Below are 24,055 nucleotides of genomic sequence, written 5' to 3'. Positions count from 1 at the left end.
GGTCTGGTGCTGATTAGTCACACTTTCAGTAGAAGGATAGACTAGATTGCCTATGGTTCTAAGACACAAAATACTTGGAAATGCTTTATTATATAATGTTATACACACACACACACACACACACACATACACATATATATAGATATCCAACTGGTCATCTTTCATTGCTTCAAGACAGTTTATATAAAAGCAGCTTTCCAATATAGAAACATTTAGGGGAGCTACTGCTCTTTATCTTTAATGCAATTGCATTCTTTGTCAAGAACATGAAATGAGGCAGAGTGCTAGAATCAGCATGGTATGTTTTGCACAGAGCCAACCAAGTTCACAGTTATTTCATGCAAAGGCTGCACGTTTTAAAATACACAACTAAAGGTCCTGCGACAAGGAACAATTACATTTGTGTGAACAGACCTCCAAGGACAAGATCAACGTCTGTAAAACTTCCACTTGTAATCTCTCAAATTGAACCACAAATGCCTGCACTGAAAATAAGGTAAATAAGAGGTAAAATACACAGCAGTTTTTGATTCAGTGGGAAAAATGGTTGTTTATTGCTAGGTTATACCTACAGTGTTGAAAGTAATCTTTACCTTCTAATTTAGAGTCTGAGATAGTTCAGTGCTTGGGCTCTAAAATGTTATAGCAATGAAAGAAACAAATACAGAAACATACATCATTACAAAATATTCACTATGTCCAGCATCTCACACAGCTAGATGTGAGCCAAGTTTGAACTGGAAGCCATACAAACATATTAGCATAGCACTGTATTCAGTCTAGCAAGTCCAAAATCTCAACAGGGCTTATTAGTTTGAGCACAGCACTGCACTAAACCGCCTGTATAGCTTCCAGTCTGCCATGGGCTCACATCCCACTGGCTCAGAGCCTGGGCAGGCTGGGTCTGCTTGTAGAAGACTATGCAGGAGCACTCAGTTATTTAGAGTAGAATGAGGAGACACTGAGATACAGAAGCTCCACTTAAACATTTTTCATTCCACTACCATGAGTCTTCATATTAACAAGTCAATCCAGATTGACTTGTAAACTACAGCTACTTTATTCTGCTTTATTCTGGGTATATGTATATGGTTTGCACTATTTTGGTACACTAAACAGGCTATTAAAAAAAAAAAAAAATCAAACAAAAAACCCAAAAGAACTTAATTTTGCACTATTAAGATATCCAACTAATTCTGCATAGCTTCGGGTCATTAAAACACAGAGAAACATAAACGCCTTCTTGAAGTGTCCGAGTCTCTCAAAGAGAAAATGTATTCCATGACAAAAAGTTATGCAACTAAAATCATCTTTCTGGATATGGATTAATAACATGAGGGTAAGAAAAGGCAATCATAGATGCCTTTAGTTGCTTAAGACCAAGCATTACGAATTCAATGTCAGAGCTAAAATACACATTAAAAGAAACCAAATTAGAGTTATGTATAGAAACAGACCACTACGTAATCCAAACAATATTCAATCTTGTCAGTACATTAAGAATTTTAATCATAAAAATTTAGTGCCTAAGACATAACTGTGTGCTATTTCATGGTATTACTGAATGCAAAGAAGCATGTATAAGAGCAAAACCAGATACGTGCATTTCTTGCTTCAACATTCCAAAATACATTCAGTGGTACAGAGGTTGACTCCACTTCCCATTACTGGCTTCATGCTCCCTTCCTAGAGATCCAATGCTAACAACAAGCAATCAACTAGGTTGAAAAAGACCTTTAAGATCATCAAGTCCAACCATTATCCCAGGACTGCCAAGTCCACCACTAAACCATATCACTAAGGGCCTAAACTACATGTTTTTTTGAACACTTCCAGGGACGCTGATTCCACCACTTTCCTGGGGAGCTTGTTCCAATGTCTGACTACCCTTTCTGTGAAGAAATTATTTCCTATATATCCATCTAAACCTCCCCTGCTGCAGCTTCTTAGGTTAGGGTCACAAACCACAGCCAGTTATTTAAATAAATAAACAAACAAACAAATGAATAAATAAATGTGTCTACACAACAGTTAGGGGAGAGGAACGATTTCAATCTAGTGGAAGGAACTGGGTAGATAAATCCTGGATATCTGACATTTTCTACAATGCGGGAAACTAGCATAATCGCTATTTCCTTCCATGCTTCTTATCTGTTCCAAGATCACTGGTCACATGTCAACTCTAAATGCCGTACCTTAAGTATCTTGTAAATCACAGACCTGTCAGGATATGATTTTAAACTGCAGGAGTCCAGTTAAGGTAGCTCAGTAGCAGTTAAAACAAGCATGCCACTTCTTAGCTACTGACTTAAGAAAAGCCCATGAGAACTGAAGACAGTGAGCAGCCAGCAGAGAAAGCTCAAAGTAGCATTCATTCCTTCCCTCCCAGCATATAGGGACTTTGAGTCTACCTTTCCAACTCAGGCAGAAATTGCAGTAAAATTCAAAGGAGCACACCCCACCTAAAAAGCACACCACTGCATTCCAACAAGAAATGTCTTCAGAGAGCTAGTCTGGCATTCAAATGTTGGACACCATCCCCTGTAAACAATATGTTTTATGTAAGCATAAACTAAAACCATACCCTTTTTTCTACATTCCCACAGTCTTGGATTACTTGGGTTACTGGCACAAAATCACAGTTTTCTTCAGCACAGTCAGCCCCATGGGTAAGCTTGATGCTTTGAAATATTATTAGCTACAGTTTCTTAAATTGTAACTGTAACTGCCTTCCACAGAAATGTTTGTGAAGTTCCCTAGAATGAATCCAGGCCATTTTATTCACCATTGTCTGGTGTTATTTTTTCCTTCATTCAGAACGATTTTAATTTGACAATGTAGTTACAGAGACTGCCAATAATTCATATCATTCAATCAGTACCTGTATCCTAATCATAAACTTTCATACACACAAACAGCACAATATTTTCTAAAAAAAAAAAAAAAAAAAAAAAGAAAAGAAAAGAACCCTTTCCTGGTGAGTGACTGCAGCTAATCTTCAGAAACAGAGCCATAAGGCAGCAATAGACTTACAAATCAGATTTCAGCCTGAGCCAGCTGTTTTTTTCCTAGTATTATTCCCTTTATGACCATCTGTCCCACCTGTTAATGTGTTTTACCCCTCACATGGCCTCTCCACTACAATGATTTGCCATTCTGGCTGACATACAAGTATCAATGGAAAGGAAACTGGACTAAATCCAACTTTGTGCCACCTAGTATTTGAAGAACCTGCTTGACTGCTGGTGTAATTAAATCTGCCTTCAGTCTCCTTCAGTTTATGCCGAGTTCGCCTACAAACCAAACACTGTTAGAGCTTGTTGACACTGTATCTATCTTCCTTCTGGACTACCTCAAGGAGTGGAAGGAAACAGTACCTTGTGGTTACACAACAGTGATCTCTCTGTAAAGCAATTTTTGATCTAATACACTAGCATACTCTACTGAATGAATCTACTGAGATCTATCTTGTCTATTTATTAAAGGTGAGTTCACAAAACAACCCTACACTCCATACTCGTGAATTTTCAGGGTTTCAAAACTGACTGCATGCCTGGTTTTGTCAACATTTTCTAAATCAGTTCTAGCTAAACAGTCATCCTAAATCTTCCTTCTTGGGCAGAATTGCCAGAGACACACAACACAAAAAAATGAGGAAGAGAAGAACTGGGAAGGGCTGAGAATGGGGGAAAAGGAATTAAGTGACATGTTGCTACATGGCGAAATTATTTAGCCACAGACTCAAGGATTCTTTGCTGTTTTCAGTAAGACCAGCATCAAAATAAATCTTATCAAGGAGTCCAACACATTTTCTGCACATTTATTTTCCATATCTGGTTAAAGGCTGTCAAATAAAATGGAAATAACTACTTAAGCATAATTCAGAGGACTGAACAGCAGTGACACTGCCCAAAAACATCAGGAAGAACGTGACAGTTACAAAGCATATCTTTATAATTTCATTTCATGTACTGCTGACAATAGTCAGCAATAACAGGAAGGTACCTGCTGAAAAAGCACAAGTGAAGTCACCTTTTTCTGGGTACTATTTTTAAACATTGCAAAATATAGATGAGGCTTTTCAAGACTGTAAAGCAAGGAAAGAGAGGGGGAAGAGAAAGGAGTAGGCAGATGTGTGACGTAAAGAATAAAAGTAAAAGAAATATAAAAGAGAGGCAGGCAAAAAAAAGGGAATGAGGACTTAATTAAAGGAGCACATAGTGATGGGCTTTACATTTACAACAGAAAATTAAACATTGACATCTGTGTCCATACAGGCTTCAAGTGGAGCTCACAATTACTAGCACTGCATTCAGGAAGGAGGCAGAGAAAAAGTTACATCCTGAGCTCAGTTCTAAGCATAAGATAAAAATAAAAAAATGATGGGTTCAGTTTCATGTGAGTTCCTGGCAGCTGCTCAGCATTGCTTATTATCATAGCCCTGTTTGCTTGTTGAGTGCTGATAATGTGCCAGGGTGTGCGTTGGAGTCCTTCTGAGATCCTTAGCTCTGCAACTTTTGAGACCAGATGGAAAAACATACTTTTGGGCACCATTCCTAATGCCAAAGTTTAAGAAATAATAGTGCTACATAGACTTTGTTTGGGACAAACAGTTAATGGAGGAATCAATCTTAATTTCTATCACTTTTGAAGCAGGTAATAGTTAAAAGTAAGATAACCTATACCATTTTATTTTTCGTTTAATGACTACTAACATTTAACCACTGCCTGAAACTATAACAAAGCTCTTTTTGTAACACTCTTAATTTCTACATCGAAAATATTTTCAGCTATTTACAGAGTTATTTACAGAATTATGACATTCAAACATGTCAGTAGCTATGAATGCCTGCACAACAACCACTACCATGTTATGTGTACTGACTGACACCATCTACTGAAATGCTTCAGACACTCATCTTTTAACAAACAACATACCTTGAAAGAGTCAGCCATATGCTTTCCTGTTTCTCCTGAACATCCTCCAGCCATGCACTCATGCTGACAGCCCTGGGAGAAACAAAACCAGTGGAAATCAAATTCAATGCACACTGCAGAAAAGTTGATACCCATTCAGTTAATTCTACTTAGGCACAGACTGCATTAGGTGATCACTCAGCCTTTGCAATCAGTATATATATATATTACCAAGAACTTTTTGGGAGCTTCTTAGCACAACTTTTCACGTTTTACTTCAGTTGCATTATTTTGTTCATAGGGGAGACAACATCTCAGACTAGATCATTGCTCTGAAGTGCAGAACAGTATGCACAGCATCACAAGTCTTTCATTCAAAGCTGAATAAATAAACTGGTTTTACACAGTTCCATCAGATGTCATTTTCTCTACTACATCATCCATTTAATAGATTTGCTTTTACCTTTTGTCAGAGGAGCCTGACGAGGCAGAATGGAAAAAAAAAAAAAAGGAAAAAACTGGTTCTGTTACATCCTTCATTACATGAAGACAGAGATAAGGAATGCCTACCTATATAAATACATTATCAGAATATTTTTAATTATCCAGTATGTTGAATCTAAGGTTTCTGCCACTGATCATGCCTGAAAGGAACTAAAAGGGAAGGAGTGCTGTTCTAGGCATCCTTCTGTTCAGCAACAGCGGGATAACACAGACAGGAGCAAGCCATCTACTTAAAAGCAAGATCCCCAGTTCCCACAGCATTAGGCTAGCATCTTTGAGGACCCTCCCGCACTAGATGGGTTACCAATGCTGTCAGGCTTTTAACCCTACAAGGGGAAAAGGCCTAGCAGGAGCCTGCACCGGCTGTTTACCACTTGGTGGCTCCCTCTCACCCCGCCACCCCTGAACCTTGCTGCATTTTGGGTGGGATAGTCCCAGCCCAGGTGTGAAAGCCCGAAGTTAAAGATATAATTCCCTGAAGGAAAGAGGTGCACAGGAAATCTTTCATGTTAGCCTGTGAGATCCCCACTCCAAGCTCTTAACCAGGGAGCAGCTCTCACCCTACAAAGAGAGCTGTGAGTAGGGTAAATTGCAGTGCCAGAGAGACATCACAGTCCTGCAGCAGCCACCAAACTGTGGAACCAGGACTGGGGACACAGGCTCACAGGCTGTGAAGCATGACACACACAAGGCAAATAACATGATTATTTTTTCCCTTTTTGCAGCTCTTGGGGATATCGTAGCCAGGTAAGGGGGAAAAAAAGTAAAATAAATAAAGCAGGTCTTCAGTGGGTCTGTAAAGGATAGCAGGCTTGCTACCAACAAAAGAAATAGCTAACTCCCAGACACAGCAGATTTCACTTCCTCTCCCCTCCCCCCTAACGCCCCAGGGAGGCCATAACATCCCTCCTGCCTTTTCTCACCATCAGCTTTAACCCTTTTGTTCCTCTCTTTTCATAGTGCTCTACAGCAAGATGTAATCACAGCTACAGGCCCCTTCCTATCAACTAAAAGGGGACTAAGTCCTGTATAATAGGTCTTTGATTTCCCTGTAACTCTTGAAATACTTCCAAAATGCAGTGGTAAAATCCTGGAAGGCCTTCATGACACCACCAGTTTTTATATTTACAGAATCACAGAATCCCAAGGGTTGGAAGGGACCTCAAAAGATCATCTAGTCCAACCCCCCTGCAAGAGCAGGGTAACCTACAGTACATCACACAGGAACTTGTCCAGGCGGGCCTTGAATATCTCCAGTGTAGGAGACTCCACAACCCCCCTGGGCAACCTGTTCCAGTGCTCTGTCACTCTTACAGTAAAGAAGTTCTTCCTGATGTTAACGTGGAACTTCCTATGCTCCAGTTTACACCCATTGCCCCTTGTCCTATCACTGGATATCACTGAAAAAAGCCTAGCTCCATCATCCTGACACCTACCCTTTACATATTTGTAAACATTGATGAGGTCACCCCTCAGTCTCCTCTTCTCCAAGCTAAAGAGACCCAGCTCCCTCAGCCTCTCCTCATAAGGGAGATGTTCCACTCCCTTAATCATCTTTGTGGCTCTGCGCTGGACTCCTTCAAGCAATTCCCTGTCCTTCTTGAACAGAGGGGCCCAGAACTGGACGCAATATTCCAGATGCGGCCTCGCCAAGGCTGAGTAGAGGGGGAGGAGAACCTCTCTTGACCTACTAACCACTCCCTTTCTAATGCACCCTAAGATGCCATTTGCCTTCTTGGCCACAAGAGCACATTGCTGGCTCATGGTCATCCTCCTATCCACCAGGACCCCCAGGTCCCTTTCCCCTTCACTACTTTCCAGCAGGTCAACCCCCAACCTGTACTGGTACATGGGGTTGTTCTTCCCCAGATGCAAGACTCTATACTTGCCCTTGTTAAATTTCATCAAGTTTCTCCCCGCCCAACTCTCCAGCCTGTCCAGGTCTCGCTGAATGGCAGCACAGTCCTCTGGTGTGTCAGCCACTCCTCCCAGTTTTGTGTCATCAGCAAACTTGCTGATGGTGCACTCAGTTCCCTCATCCAGGTCATTGATGAAAATATTAAATAGCACCGGTCCCAGCACCGACCCCTGAGGGACTCCACTAGTCACAGACCTCCAGCTAGATTCTGCGCCATTGACCACAACTCTCTGCCTTCTTCCTTTCAACCAGTTCTCGATCCACCTCACTACTTGATCGTCAAGCCCACACTTCTTTAGCTTATCTATGAGGATGCTGTGGGAGACAGTATCAAATGCCTTACTGAAATCAAGAAAAACTACATTTAATTACATTTAATATTCTGCAGATGAATTAAACCAACTAATCTCTCTTCAAAGTGCAGTGAATTAGGATGAAGAGCATGCTGGTTACCAGCTAGTAGGATGGTAACTGCCAGCTGTGGAGCAAGAATTTCTCAAGCATCTCCAGCTCCACTGCTGGCTTTTGTCTAATATCTATATGCAAAGTTGGATTTTCTAGTCATAATTACTGGTGACAGCAAATACCGACAAACACTCAAGCATTATGCTTCACTTATTTCCTATCTCTGCTTTATGAAGTCGCCCTAAAGCAAGTGTTGGCATCAACACAGAGAGGACCAAAGCTGTATATATTTTAATATTCTCTTTCATGATCTTTAAAAAAGGATGCACAGCTTGTATGTGAATTTTAAATGTGGACCACCTACAGAAACAGGCCCTAGGGACTCCATTGCATTGCTCTTCATTTCAAAGTTTCCACTCAGCTCAGTGAAGACAACAGCCAATTTCTTGGGCATATGCCATAGGGCCAATCCTGTCCTTCATGAAGTCATTATGTTTTGCAGATTTAACACGTATTTAAAGCAAGTAGCTAACTGCCTTTGTTAACAACACTGAGATGAAATTGAGTTAATCTCTCAGCACTATGAAAGACATACCACAATTACTTTTTAATTGATGGAGTCATATTTTAATGGCTCCATAGCTTTTAAATCTGAAGTATGTTGTTAAATGCAATAGGGAAAATTACTCTCTGGTTTAGTGCCAACACTGCCAAGGGAGGTATGCCAAGCATAAATTTGCCCTTTGTGTTTAATAGCATGGTAGACTTAAGACTGCATCCATTAAAACACCAATGTTATCCTAAAGATACATTTGAGCCATTGGGTCAATGTCTCCTCAAAATCGCTCAAGTCTGTATCCATTTGCTATGCAATTACACAAAGCACGGCAGTATTTCCTGTGCTGTGTTATAGAGCTAACAACATTTTCAGGTTAGAACAGTTAGGGTTGGAAAGGATCTTAAGGTCGTCTAGTTTCAACCCCCCCTGCCATGGGCAGTGACACCTCCCAGTAAACCATGTCACCCAAGGCTCTGTCCAGCCTGGCCTTGAACACCGCCAGGGATGGAGCATTCACAACTTCCCTGGGCAACCCATTCCAGACCCTCACCACCCTTACAGTAAAGAATTTCTTCCTTATATCCAATCTAAACTTCCCCTGTTTAAGTTTGAACCCATTACCCCTTGTCCTATCACTACAGTCCCTAGTGAAGAGTCCCTCCCCAGCATCCTTGTAGGCCCTCTTCAGATACTGGAAGTCTGCTATCAGGTCTCCAAGCAGCCTTCTCTTCTCCAGGCTGAACAGCCCCAGCTTTCTCAGCCTATCTTCATACCGGAGGTGCTCCAGCCCCCTGATCATCCTCATGGCCCTCCTCTGGACTTGTTCCAACAGTTCCATGTCCTTTTTATGTTGAGGACACCAGAACTGTACACAGTACTCCAAGTGAGGCCTCACAAGAGCAGAGTAGAGGGGCATGACCTGCTAGTCATGCTTCTTTGGATGCAGCCCACGATACGGGTGGCTTTCTGGGCTGCTAGTGCGCACTGCTGGCTCATGTTAAACTTCCCATCGACCAACACCCCCAAGTCCTTCTCCACAGGGCTGCTCTGAACCTCTTCTCTGCCCAACCTGTAGCTGTGCCTGGGATTGCTCCGACCCAGGTGCAGGACCTTGCACTTTTCATGGCTGAACTTCGTAAGGTTGGTATCAGCCCACCTCACAAGTGTGTTGAGGTCCCTCTGGATGGCATCTTCCCTCCAGTGTATCAACCGAAACAAAGCTTGGTGTCTTTGGCAAACTTGCTGAGGGTGCACTCAATCCCACAGTCCACGTCACCAACAAAGATGTTGAACAAGACCAGTCCCAACACCGATCCCTGAGGGACACCACTCATTACTGGTCTCCAGCAAGATATTGAGCCACTGACCACAACCTTTTGCGTGCGGCCATCCAGCCAGTTCTTTATCCACCAAGTGGTCCATCCATCAAATTGATATCTCTCCAATTTAGAGACAAGGATGTCGTGTGGGACAGTGTTGAGCGCTTTGCACAAGGCCAGGTAGGCGACATCTACTGTTCTACCCCTGTCCATCAGTTCTGTAGCCCCATCACAGAAGGCCACCAAACTGGTCAGGCAGGATTTCCCCTTAGTGAAGCCACGCTGGCTGTCACCAAGCACCTTGTTGTTTTTCATGTGCCTTAGCATGCCTTCCAGGAGAATCTGCTCCAAGATTTTGCCAGGCACAGAGGTGAGACTGACTGGTCTGTAATTCCCCGGGTCCTCCATTTTCCCCTTCTTGAAAATGAGGGTTATATTTCCCTTTTTCAAGTCATCAGGAACTTCACCTGACTGCCATGATTTTTCAAATATGATGGCCAGTGGCTTAGCAACTTCATTCGCCAGCTCCTTCAGGACCTGCGGATGGATTTCATCAGGTCCCATGGACTTGTGCACATTCAGATTTTTAAGATGGTCTTGAACCAGATCCTCTCCTATATGTAACTACTTTATCTGAACTGGCAAGAGGACAGTATTTCACATTTTTTCCTTCAAAAATATTGAAATTACACACTGAATTTATCATTACTGTAAGGCCTGTATGAGAAAAGAGTATAGAGTATTACACTAAAGTTTGTTTAAAAACTTCGTTAATGTGTCATTGTATCACTAACGAACACTACTAATATGAAGACCTGGTTATAAGTAATGCTGCATTTACTTCTATAAAAGATGTCAGTGCTACAATAACCACTGCATATCCTTTAGCTTTACAAAAGTAATCACAGTTGGGTAACAATGCTCCCTCACATTAGTACTTACTTCCAATCTAACTTATACAAAGAGGATGTAGCCTTAGGGGGTTAGTCTCCCAGCATGTGATGGACCACTGTGTGTGTAACACTTACTAGCACTTTTATACAGTTGTCACCTGCACTTCCACTAGAGCTTTCCCAAATCTGAACATTCAGCTCATGTGTCTGGTCTTCAAACTGCATTAGACATGTATTTTCAACATCTTTTAGCATCAAGATGCTCCAATCAATGACTCTTGGTTTTCTTTGCTGTCTTTGCCACACCACCTCTGACTGCTATTCTGCTACAGGTGTGAGACCTTGTAGATCGTTTAGGGTATCCTCCTGCATCTCACAGCTTCTTCAAAACAGACAATCTACCTCTATTTGCAGATCACTCATCCTTCAGCTAAAAGGACTGTCTGCCACAAAAATGGGTTCATCTCCTCCCTAAACTCCCTAACCTACATGAGTTTGCCTGACTCTTAAAATTTATTTCTAGCCACTTATCAAGCCAGAGATCTTTGAGGTATTTTTGCTAGGTTGGAGCACCCTCCATGTATTGGCTTGACAGTCTTCAATAATGGGTTCAAAGAACTTGTGCAACTGGGGGGTGGGGGTGGACTAAAACTCAAGATTTAAAAAAAAAAAAAAGGGACAATTTGGCATGTGCTGTTTCAATGCTTTGCTTTTTACTTAGTTCACCAAGAATTCTCATGAAGAGTTCTCATTTGTGTTGATTTCTGCACTTCCCTAACATATATATGACCTAATGCCTTGTCAGCTGGGTGTTATCACATTTCTGTGGCTGCTTGTTCAACCTTGAGCTGGCACTAACGTTGGTTAAACAGTGAGGCAGTGTAATAACAATACACAACAAAGAAAAGCAATAAAGCAACCAGCATAGCAGAAAAAGAAAGCTTCCACATTATTTAATGATAATTTTGCATCGGAGTAAAAGCTTCACGGCTTAGAATAAGCAAGAGTTTATTAATCTAAGATACCTGCACTGCACAAAGTAAGGTTACATTTGAATAGATTATCATTAAACTATTCCAAAAGATTATGCAAGACATTAATCTTCTGGCCTGAATAGTTCATTTGGTTTAATTCAAAGCAATTTAAGTAGTTCTGATAAAACTGAAATATGCTCCTTTTAAAGCAAGCATCACTGTTTTTATCATGTTTACATGAAAGACGATTCAGATTATATGAGCACAATTTACTGGTTAGAAAAAACTTAAAACACAGAACAAAAAGTAATGGAATTATTAAGCTAGTCCAAGATTCATATTTAGTAACATTTATAGCTATATCACAAGTCTGAAACGGACCAAATTGGTTTGACAAGATCAAATAAATGCAGGACAATGTTGCCAAAGTCAAGTCACTGCAGAACAATGTTGCCAAAGTCAAGTCACTGCAGCCAGCACTCACATGAGAAACCTCTCTAGGAAACAATGCAATATTTTGGACTCAGTGCTTAAATTAGTATTTGAATGAGTTCAGTAATGCCTAATATGTTGTACAAGAAAGCTTGTATCAGTTCACCTGCAAGGTAGCAAGGCTAGGCAAGGTGAAGGATAACTACTTCTGAAATCGAAAAAGAACATGTGCTTGACAAACTTTATTATCAAGAGGCTAAATGAAAGAGTTCAGCAGCAACAGAAAATAGATTATTTTTAACAGAAAATTTATTTTAACTAACTTGAAGAAGAACCTGACATGGGATCTATTCAAGCTTCAGGATAAAATTATTTTCTCAGATATTCCAGAGAATTTACAAGATGAGCTGTGAATTACACTTATACAACATGGAGTCTAAAGTGTGATCCTTTCCAACTGAAGGGTGTTGAAAATCTGCCACTAGCTTCATCAGGATAAAGGGACATAAAGCAGCTGCATACCTCTGTGTGGTGTCCCTTTATTCAGTAGTCGAATCTGTCTTAACACATTTAGGGCACAGCCATAAAATCCTCCTTCCTATTTTCTTTACAGAAATAGGCAAGTACTGTAAAAAAGAAATCCTCTTCGCAAATGACCTCCAAATGAAATGTGCTTTAACCTTGATTTCTAAGCCCACTGCTCACTCTGTTCTTGTTTCTTTTCCTTCCTATGACCCTCTGTCACTCCCCCATGCCATTTCCTTTATCTTTGTTACTGACTCTTCCCTTCTGATAGAGGAAAACAGCCTTGAACTATTTGGAGAGCAGGCAGATGACCTAATGGAGCTCTTCCATCTCTCACTCCTATGAACAGTGCCTCTAAGTACCTCTTTTGTTGGTTTGTTTGTCTGCTCTAGCATTAATTAGGTTTTTAACAAGTGCATTGTTTGCTAGAATTGCAGAAAGAAAAACATGTTAAAACAACCAGCTGGATCTAGTTGACCTATAAATTCATCTGCCTGTTTTCTAACTAGATAATGTCCCATGGTTATGGGATATAGTTATTGCTCAAACAAGATAAATGAAAATCCTGAAAGTTGCCTGGTTTTATTGTTTAGGCCTAGTTCTTGATATGAGATCTTTCACATCAAACAGAAAGGAAATAAATGCTAACACATACTTTCCCCTACACTGTAAAAGGGCTTTGCTGTTAACCACAAGGAAGCTTGTGTTCGTTACATTTTCTCTAACATTTTTCTTTTCTCATGTATTCTATAACGCTGGGTATTAAATTAGTATTTTAAGATTTCATAGTAAAGTTACACATGTATCCCGTAACTTTGGTTAACTGCACTGTTATAGCAGCAAAGATGAGCCTAGGCACTATAAAAGATTTTTGCTAATTTGCTCAGGGATTCAGTTATCCTGGCTATATAGTTTTTTCCATTCTGAGACAACTGTACAGATAAAGTACAGATCTGATTTAAAGATGCATAAAATATGACTTACAATTTATATGTGAAATTCCCTGATGGTGGAAACTACACACAGATCCTGCAGCTGATGATCAAGGCAACTGTCTTGATGCAGTTACCAAACAATAATGTAAATAACATGAATGAGTACACAGCAGAAACAAAAAATCATTGTCCAAAAAGTTGCTGAGGGCTTAGAAAGTGAAGCATACAGTTCAGTGCAGGAGACCAAAGCTTCTGCAGTTTGCAAATAAGTCATTGTAAACTCCTAGGAGAAATTAAAAGGAAAAAAAAAAAAAAAAAAAAAAAAAACTACAGCAGAGACAGTGATGGATTCCAAAATGAGAACTGACATGCTTAAAGAAAAGAGCTAGCAGACAAGAACCTTTATTTAGAGACATACTCCTGTTTACAATCTTCCTCATAACTACAGTGGAACCAGAAGAAACACGGGGTTAGGTCTGAATCACTGGCCTGTATAAGGGGTCATTTGTAGCTATTCTCAGAGTGCTCAGACCGTGTCCCATTTAAGTCCATTTTGCACTGGAATAAAGGTTTACATAAGATGCTGAGCAATGATGAATCACACACTGAAAACAAAAGCTGTGGTGGAAGGAAAAAAAAAAAAGCAGCTTTTGGAGGATAAAGGAGTTACTTTTTTCACCACAAGTCCTGTATACAGTCCCACTAGAAATAATAAATCAGTAACTTACACAACTGGCTCTCAAATAACACTGAGTACAATGAGACATTATGCAACTGTGGTTGCTGGTCTGTAAAAGGCAGACATATGCTGGCTTGATATCACATCTACCCTTGATAACTTTGCATGGCTTATTTAATTCCCCACTGGGTATCAATTGCCACTGGTGCAAAAGCATAAGAAGTATGACTTTCTGTTTTGTGCTAGGCTGTTACTGCAGTTACTGCCTGTTCCCTGCTTCCCGAAAGGTTTGTTTAGCTGTTTAGTGTCCAATAGATGAAGCTGATAAAGCATGGCAGCTGCTATCTAACCTGGGGATCTCAAGGGGTTCAGTTCTTCAGGTACACTCTGCCTGGCTAGTTAGAGGAATACTTCTTATAAACATGCTTCTCTACCATGTTGAGCATAGTCCCGGTTTTTTGCTCACCGGCAGAACTGTATGCACCTAAATATGCATTCTGCCTTGACATTTGGCCACAGTGCTGCAGAAGGACCCAGACACAAATTTTCATGTCTTAAAGTGGATTGAGTGATCTAGTAGCTCTCTCTAAATAGGTGATGTGAGCCATCTAGATGTGTAGCAAAGACTGTACTTTCTCCTGAATTCTAATGGAGAGCTGATCTGCATGATGCTTGCATTTATCTTACTGTTTGCTCCAGATGAAGAATGAAGACCTTCATTATTTATAAGCTTTAAATGAATCTTCTAATTGTCATACCTGGAGGCCTAAAAATACTGGCTCTACAGTCACAACACCTAAGTGAAGGAAGGTACAAATATCCACTTCCTCTACAGACAGGAAATGTAGACATAGATTGCCCCATTGGCATACCTCTGGTTGGTATACATAAAACACTGGTTGGCAGCTGCTTCACAGAATTGCCTGGAGGTGGACAGGTGCCAGAATAGAGCGTGCATGACTCTTGAGTTTGTAAATTTATAGTTCCTCTTCCTTACAGAGACATGCTCATCATATCCATTGCAGGTCTTCTCAAGGAAGAGCAAGTGTAAATGATTGATGTGGTTTTGGCTGTGCACTCTGCTCACAGGTATGCCCTATGGAAGCTTCTTGCATAACAGCACACAGGTGATGGCTGCAGAAGACCTGCCTATACTAGCGCCAGTGGGTTTTAAGGCTGGCATAATTAGTCTGAAGTAATGGGAGATTTCTCCTTGGATTTTACCAAAGCCTGGGTTACATCCTTGTGACGTGTCTTTGCTGTATGTTCAAACACTGCCTTAATTTGATTTAACTGGACACAATTCAACAAAGAGAAGAAGTTGGAGCTTTCCCCTTGATGTAAAAGGCACTAGGAACAAGCAAACCCACAGAGAAAAGCCTTGGAACCTGTTCGAAGACAGCGCCTACAATGATGTTTGTGGTTTTGTTCAAATTAACAAACTGCAGAGAGGAAACATATTTGCATGATGTATGTCCATCTCAGAATATGATAGGAACTTCTCTTGCTTTGCAGTCTTTATGAGCTTCAGTGGGTGCAGTGAAAAGTAATAAGCATAATCCACCACACCAGGCAAATGTAAATAATCCCATGGAAGTTTACTAACAAGCCAAGAAAAGCAGAGCACAACTATAGTGTCACTATACAGAGTCACACATTACTCCCTTGGCCGTGAAAAAACTCTGAGATAGCACCCACAAGTAGCTTCTTTTCTTGACAATGTCTGCTCAAAAGTGGTAAAACATTTTAAACTAGTGACAAAGCAGATACTCCACCTACTTGGTATATATTCAACTGTGTAACAGCTCGATGACAGGGAAAAATCACACATTGTAACACTCAGAATTTTGGAGTTGCATTTAAGTTACCCTATGTGTCTTTTCTAAACACCCAGTGAGCAAGCCCTTCATCTGAAAACCCCAATCATTTGCTGACAGTGCCCAGAGCAAACTGGATTCTGCCCAGGGTATTTAAGAGCAAAATAGCACTCAGCGCATTAAAAGTGGCCTTGGAAAAGTATGCTCACAGATGAGGTATTTGTAGAGGTGTCAGCATTAAGCACACAAAGCAAACAGAGGCCCTTTGCTAAAATGACAGCATGGTAAAAAGCCATCATAAGTCAAGAGTGATATAGTCTCTATTAGAAAAATGATAACTTTGAAATACTAAGAAATAGCACTAGTAATGAAGATAATAAACAGGCCTATAACAAGCAATGTAGGCTTGTCCTCTTACAGCTCAAAATCTGTATCAGTGATCAACCGGCCCTGATCAGCTCAATAAATCCAAATTAACAAATTAGCTACTTGTAATATGCCCAGGAATCAACGGTTTTGCCCAGCTTCAACCCACTTGAATATCAATGCTCTTGACTAGAATACATCTCTCGCTTCTGATATTATGAAGCTAAACCTAAACATCTTAGAACAGTTTAGAATTGGATACGATTTGTCCACTGTTGCAATCCAGTTCACCTGGAAATGGCAGGACAGAACACCAATTTCATATGTATGTCCAAACAAATATTTTGCCCGACTGACATGATTAAAACATTGTTGGCTACAACAAAACCACATAAAAGATGATTCAAAAGGGAAAAAAAATAAAAATGTTAATGAGCATTTTCAGCTCTGTGGAGAACTAGAAAGGAATGTTACTGAACTTCTGCCTCCAGATATCATGAGAATCAACCTGTAAATGCCAAAAATCATCTCTGAAAAGGTAATGAAAGGATAATATTTCAAGACGAAGCTATTCTAATGGCAGAGACATTCGTCAATATGAAAAAAAAAAAAAAACAAAACAAACCAAACACTACAGAACTGAAACCTGGGCCATGGACTGGGTTACAGCACAGGATCAGATTTAGAAAAAGGCACAACTAGTTTAGAAGGATACAGAAAAGAAAAACTGAACTGAACCAAATACAGCCAAACAACCCAATGGACTTCCTTTATGGTTACAGAAACAAAACACCTCCAGGCATGGGAAACTGTTTATTAGTCTCCCAAACTGCATTTCTTTTTCTAAAGAGAGTTTAAGTTTAAACTCAAGTTTAAGGCAGAGTTTGCAATTTAGTTCCCATGCACATATAAATAGGATACAGCATATCTAACCACCGTTCTTACTCACAAAACAAATGATGTACTGATGATGGATAAATGCCCCAAATATATGAGAACATGGATATGATATGATTCTTGTTTTCTGTGTGCATGAATGTATATATGCAGCTGTACAGACGTGGTAAAAATTGTGGCTGTGTAGCCACCATATGCTATAATACCCTAAGCTACAGCTGCTGTTCTATGTTGTGTAAGGAATAAACTCAGCTCACATGACACTTTCATACTAGTACACAACTTTTTTTTTTTTATAGCTTTCACCCAGTATACTTCAGGCAATAGGTTCTAGCAATTAGGAAGTATGTTTTTGAATCTGTAAATAGGCACTGCCACAGCATAGAGCAGGATTCAGAGGGATTTGACCCTTAACAGTAGCACTGACTGTGGCCTTGATACTTTAATGATCTTAATCAATCTTGATGGTTTATTCTTTAAAATTACTGTGGTACTTCCGAATGTTTTAAAACTATAGGTCCTACTAAAAAAGTAACTTACGCTTTTACTCATCCAGGATCAAAACCTTAACCTCTGCATATGCTGAGGATATTGCAAGTATTAAAATTTGCTATCAAGTTCTCCTCCCCTTGTTTTGATTAAGAATTTCCTTTATTTTTTACTAGAGGGTAAGAAATTCCATGCATCAACAGAAATTATATTACTACTGCTGATTTTAGGTGGACTTTATGTGATTCTTCAATTAATTGCATGACAATATGCAGCTGTATAAAACCTTGTGAATTAATAATTTTGTTGTAAGAGTAGGATGTGCACTTCTGTATGGTGTATTTATATATTATATTTAAGATGCAGTCATTTAAAGTTCACATTCCAGAAAATCAAAAAGGTCTCCTTTTCCCCCAGTGCTTCATACAGCTTTGCCAGTGTTTTATTTTTTACATATCTAAGGAAAAATTGCACAATTTAGACAATTCAGCATCAAATATTACAGACAGAACCTTTTCAAAAGTTATAAGAACTCTTAACAGTGCATTGAACTTCACCTGCAGCCAGCTGCATTGAAAAGTAGTAAAAAGACCAGCTTGTGAATTCATTTCAAAACCAACAAGAACCTGTTCTTTTTAAAAAAGACAGCAATATTATAAAAGACCCAACCTTAAGAAAAAAAGTGTTTGAATCCCTGACATATCCCCTTAACCTTCCCTTTGTAACTAATGTAACTAGGGGTTTTGACATACCTATTCCCACAGCCAGTGTCTACTGGTACAACAATCCTCGTTTAAAGAATTATTCTTCAAATACATGCTAAGAAGAGAAAGAAAAAAAGAAGTCCAGCAAAGCCAGGACGTATATTGATGATGAGAAGTAGTACTAGCTTAAGTCTCTGATGCTGATGGTGAAAGAAAGCACAGTACTTAGAGGGAAGGTGCTGAGACGGTAGGAAGGAGGTACAGTCCTCTCTCGTGACTCAGTGGTAGGCACACTGACAGAATACTGATAAACCTGACCATGGATCCTAATGAGGTAAGTAAAGAACCAAGACAACAATCCCTCCTTCCCCACCAGCAACCCCCCCCCCCAAAAAAAAAAAATCAAAAAACAACAAACAATAAACTCCAAAATGTCCAAATAAAGTAGCATTCTTGTGAAGAAACTTGCACCATTGCTGTTCAACCTCTTCTGTTAAGCACTTAAGAGCCCCTCAAGACACTAGAGAACAAAATATTACTACTATACTGACCTGTTAAAGAAATTACCTTCTGCAAAGAAATCTGCCTGTACTGGTAACTTTAAAGAGCATCTTTGCACGGAACTCTTGATACTGTAAAAAGCCTAGCAATAGCTCTGGGACAACATGTACTAATCCCGTGTCCAAGCCTCAGGAGGTCCAAACTCCTGCTCAAAGCAGGGTCAGCTCTGAGCTCAGACCAGGTTTTTCAATGCTTTACCCAGTTGGGTTTTGAGAGCTCCCAAGATGGAGACAGCACAGCCTCTCTTGGCAACACATTCCATCTCCCTGACTGTCCTTGTGGGGAGAATTTTTCCTATATCCAGTCTGAACCTTTCTGGCTTCAATTTATGGCGTTGTCTCCTCTCTTCCTACTGTACAGGATTGCTGATCCCAGCCCCAACTCGTTTATTTTCCTCAGATTCCTTTAGGAAGGCTGCTGTTATGTCACCCCAAAAGCCTTCTCTTCTCCAGACTGAACAAACCCAGCTCCCTGAGCCTCCCAGCATTAAGTTTAAAAAAGGTCATTCTCAGTAAGGATAATGCAATCTCAAGCATTTATTACAAAAGTGATGACTCCTCAGACAACAGTCCAAATATAACTTAGCAAGTGGACATGATTTGTGCAGCACTGATCTCTCTGAATGCTGGGGGAAATTCGTACTATCAGAACCTTGTGGAATTAAACCCAATTCATATACCAGGAAAAATCAATGTTTTCTGTGCTTACTAAGACTGCTTTTATCAAGTATTATGTGAAATGCTCTTATAAGCAAACTGAATTAGCAATAGCTGTGTACCTACTGAGAAGTCATATGTTTCACTTCATTAATGCATCAGATATACTCCAAACTAAAATTTGGAGCGAACTGCAGACCTCAAGGGAAGAAAGTAAATGAGTAACTCTGTTGAAGGGTATTATGACAGTAGTTTGTAAAACCAGTAATAAACTATGGGCCAAAATACAGAAAAGACAAATGCATAAAATTTCTTGATAATTTTAAATATAGTTTCAACTATTTTGTTCACATTAACTCTTTTGAATCATTTGATATACACACAAAAGGGCAATATCAGGTCTTTCCATAAGCATAACACTGGATTTTCATGTGCAATAGCATATAGTAATAGTTCCTAAATTACCCTTCTATAGCAGATGCTCTACTTCATGAGGTAGTATTATCTGTTCTTTAATGTTGAAAGTCATAAAGTAATGAAATTCTTTCCAAGGTAAATGGGACAACCCATTCACTTCATCTTATGTAAGAACTGAAGGTATAAACCTGCAAGTATGTGAATGACTATGAATAAGAAATTAGGGTTACATACTACTTTGATTTATGCCCAAGTATCACTGAAATTCAGACATTCAAGTTGGAGGCTGTTCATTTAATCTGTGCATTACAGGATCATGGCAGTTGGATAGCCACAATTTACTATCAAAAGCCACAAACAGTAATGAGCAGCTTGAGCTCATGGAAGTCTCTGATGAGCTGATCTAGGACTGTGAAGTACATGGTATGTCACTGTAGTGACATGAAGATATCAGTCCTCACATGTGCAAATTTTCCAAACAGAACTTACCCCTTAGCTCCTTCACCCTAACAGTGAGCCTTTAACTTTTTTAGTCTAACAGTAAAGGTCCTACTTCCAAACCTACTGATAATCTGCCATTCGCTGTACATTCAGCTGAGATTATTCATTTAAGAAAACAGCATAACATAAGGAAGCAATGAAAGTAATGTCTGTTTTTATTCATTTGCATAGCCACACAAAATAAATTGTTTTAAAATGGCTGAACAAATTCAGAGTAACTGAGTGCTTACATGAATAATGAGCTGATTTACCTCCTTTCCTAACATTGCTCTCCCAGGGATACATTAATCACTGATGAATTCCATTTGGATTATTTTCATCTACCAAACTGAAACAAGGATACAGCCTATGGACTGTGTTAAAGCTACCTAATGATCTTGCAGTCTTCCTTTTTACCTATGACTTTGCAGCAGATTTTAATACTCAATTTCCATGGGAAAAAAAATCAGAATATCCAGTGCATCACACAGTGCTAGGAGTGCTAGGCCTGTCAGTAACAATCAGTGCAATAGATGAACAAAGCAGGACTGCAGAAACCAGAGGCATAATTCATTTCTTATGCATAATGTTCATTTAAACACGCAAGAAAGAGAAGGTTGAGGTTGGGAAATACTTCAAGGAGAAAGGGAGGGTTGTGACTAAAAGCAGGAAATTAAGGGGTAAATGAAGGGATAAGGAGCTGTAATAATAATGTTGCTTACTGATACCTTTAGAAATTTATTGGGTTTTGCATGAGTATAGTGTCAATTTTCTGCACCTTTGATGAATGTTCTACAGATACACAGTGACAGCCATAACCCTGAAGAGCTTGCAGTCTGAACAAATGGTGCAAAAAAAGGGTAAAAGGCTCAGACAGAACCAAGATGCCCAAGGCTACACGACTTGCAAGTGACAAGAATGTACTTTTACTGCTGTAGCTATTGCTTCATGCTGTCTTCTCTACTGTAAAAGTATAAAGTAAAGTTAGGTTTTGTGAAGGTAAGAAGAACCCAATGAGAATCATAAAATCAACTCAGTTGGAAAAGACCTTTAAGATCATCAAATCCAATCATAACTCCACGACTGCCAAGTCCACCACTAAACCATGTCACTAGGGGCATCATCTACACGTTTTTTGAATGCTTCCAGGGATGGTGATTCCACCACTGCCCTGGGCAGCCTGTCCAATGCCTGACTGCCCTTTCGGTGAAGAATTTTTTCCTGCTATCCAATCTAAACCTCCCCTGTCACAGCTTGAGGAAGTTACCTCTTGTCCTACCACCTGTTACCTGGGAGAAGAGATGTCAGCCCTGCTTTGAGCAAACAGGCAGGTAGGTCTATGGCTTGCCTGCTACTTCTTTTTCTGCATGGACATGCCAGGGCGTTACTGCCAGGTGCTGGGTAACACCCTGGAGACCAGGGCCATGCCCATCTGCCTAGGCAGACAACAGTACACCAAAAATGGTGTAAGACATGACAGTGTGTCTCACTCCTTGGTTCACTCGAATTCTGTCCCTAAGCATTCTGGCTGGGGTAGCTGCTGGGTATTTCCCCTGAGCAGTTTCAAATCTACTTTCTGCTATGTCTGGTCTGAGACTCCTCAGCTGAGGAAAATGCAAACAGGACTAATGAGAGCCTCCTCCAGAGCACTACCCCCTTCTAGCTCTGCCATCAGCAGCAGCACCTGCACCACTGCTAGATGCACCCAGGGGAGAACAAGGTCTGTAAGGCCCAGGATGGAGTAAGAGTAACATTTATTACCAATGGTGGAAAGAAGCTAGTCACATACCTGTTGTGCCCGTATTCCACCTGTTAAAGTTACCCAAGGAGAGCAAACAACTCAGTCTTATCTCAGCTGCTAACTTTAGCATCAGCCTGCAGCTGTGAAGTTCACAGTCAGCCCAGCACAGACTGTCTTCAAACACCACGAATTATTCTTAGTGCAGGTGTTCCACAGGGTACAAGATTGCTGTGACGTTCCTTCAATCTAATTGAAAACCACCTGTGCTATCTCCATGCTCTCTGTCTTGACAAGGAAAACTTCTTTTTAATCCCCAGATCAGCCTCAGTAAGCAGAAGAACATAAACATGACATTTACAAAAGGCTAGTTCCCACAGATGCTCATCTCTCATGTTAGTATTTACCACAGACTTGTCTTTCACTATTTAAAGTTATTTCTCAAATTACTCAAAACCTCTAAATACATGTCACTGGATTTTACCCAGTCTATTTTAGTACAATGGTAAGCATTAGGCCTACAATAAACTCACATGCATAAAAATCCATAATGCCTGCCAGCAGACTATATCCTTTGCAATTTTTTTCTTTTTAACCATTAAGAGTCCCATGTTACAAATAAACAGTAAGAAATATCCCCCCCGCCCTTCCCGGGGAAATTATACACCTTCCCTTCCCCCCCTTCTCCCTTCCGACTCACTATTTCTTTTTCACACATGCTACCTGCAATGAAAGAACATGGAAAGAGGTAGAAGAATCACACACATCCTGCCTCTGAATCTCAAGCAATAAATCCCTCGAGCGCAGAAATCTCCTTCGCAAAGCATGAACAGCAAACTAGAGCATTAGAATCTGTAAATACAAACAGTAAACTAGAGCTTTCCTTGTGTGCGAAGGAGAAGCCACTCTGCTACATCCCCCGGAGGATGGACGAGAAGATTTTGGCAGGAAACCCGCGTCGCTTACCTTGATCATGCTGGCAAACGGGCGATACCTCCCTGGGCTCTCAGCGGACTGCCGCTCGTTTCGTGCAGCGCTCCTGATGAAGCCCCGGTGATCGCTGAGCCGCCGGTGCGGCGACGGCTGCGCTTACGGCGACGGCTGCGGCACGCTGCGCGGGCTCAGGGCCGGCCGATCCGCCTGCGGGCTCCACCGAAGCTGCTGCTGCTGCTGCTGCTGCTGCTGCTGCTGCTGCTGCTGCTGCCGCCGCCGCCGTGGCCACTGCAGCCGCTTGCGGGCTCCGATTGCATCAGCGGGCGAGGGCGGTGCACACGGCAGACACCAACGGGGAAAGCGGCGAGGGGCTGCGGGTGCCCCGCCTCGCCCCTCCCTGCGGACAGGCACACCTCCGGCCACCGGCCACCGCCCCCCGTCCCCCGCCTCGTCCTTCGGGAAGCACCGGCAGCGCCCCAGCCGGGGACGAGGCTGGCGGGAGCTAAATCTTCACCCGCACCGATCCGCAGTGGCAGGTCGTCTAGAGGGGTCAGTCCTGGTCCGTGGCTCGTCCCTCAGATGGCTCCACATCATACGCTGTGCCTACCAGGCAGAGACAGTTAAATGCTTGTGCTGTAATTTATACCGAGGACAACACGTTCTTCTTACCCCTCTGTCTTAGCAAGCATTAAGAAACACATCATTTTCAGTCCCTGAGTCACTTCCTCCTTCTTGTATCCAAGTTGTCTGACACACCAAACACCTCACAGTTTATCCCTCCCATCGCTAGCAAGCTCTCCAGCTGCAAGGCAGGCTTTCCTCAGGCCTTCTGCCTTCCACCACTACGTGCACAACATGTGCCAAGTCCTTCAGCACTGGCAATGAACACCGGAGGGGCCCACACAACCGTTCTATTTGGAGCTGGCTGGGATTGCCA

The 24,055-nt window shown here is 41.1% G+C and overlaps 1 protein-coding gene across 3 annotated transcripts in view; it reads right to left on the bottom strand.

The window, feature by feature from the left end:
- BCAT1 (branched chain amino acid transaminase 1) overlaps positions 1 to 23,374 on the bottom strand; it is a 67,503-nt gene extending 44,129 nt beyond the window's left edge. For all 3 annotated transcript variants that reach the window (XR_010613622.1, XR_010613623.1, XM_065683809.1), the window contains exons 1-2: positions 23,152 to 23,374; positions 4,939 to 5,010 (exon numbers count right to left, since the gene is read on the bottom strand). Coding sequence is in view for 1 of the 3 variants with exons in the window: in XM_065683809.1 (XP_065539881.1) it covers positions 4,939 to 5,010; positions 23,152 to 23,160 (81 nt within the window). In the remaining 2 variants the exon portion in view is untranslated. The remainder of the gene's footprint in view (positions 1 to 4,938; positions 5,011 to 23,151) is intronic.
- Between the last annotated feature and the right edge of the window lie 681 nt (positions 23,375 to 24,055).

This window comes from Lathamus discolor, chromosome 1 (genome assembly GCF_037157495.1).
Source record: "Lathamus discolor isolate bLatDis1 chromosome 1, bLatDis1.hap1, whole genome shotgun sequence".
Classification (NCBI taxonomy): Eukaryota; Metazoa; Chordata; class Aves; order Psittaciformes; family Psittacidae; genus Lathamus; species Lathamus discolor.
Note: the sequence above shows the minus strand (reverse complement) of the source record. Positions and strands in the feature narration are given on the sequence as shown.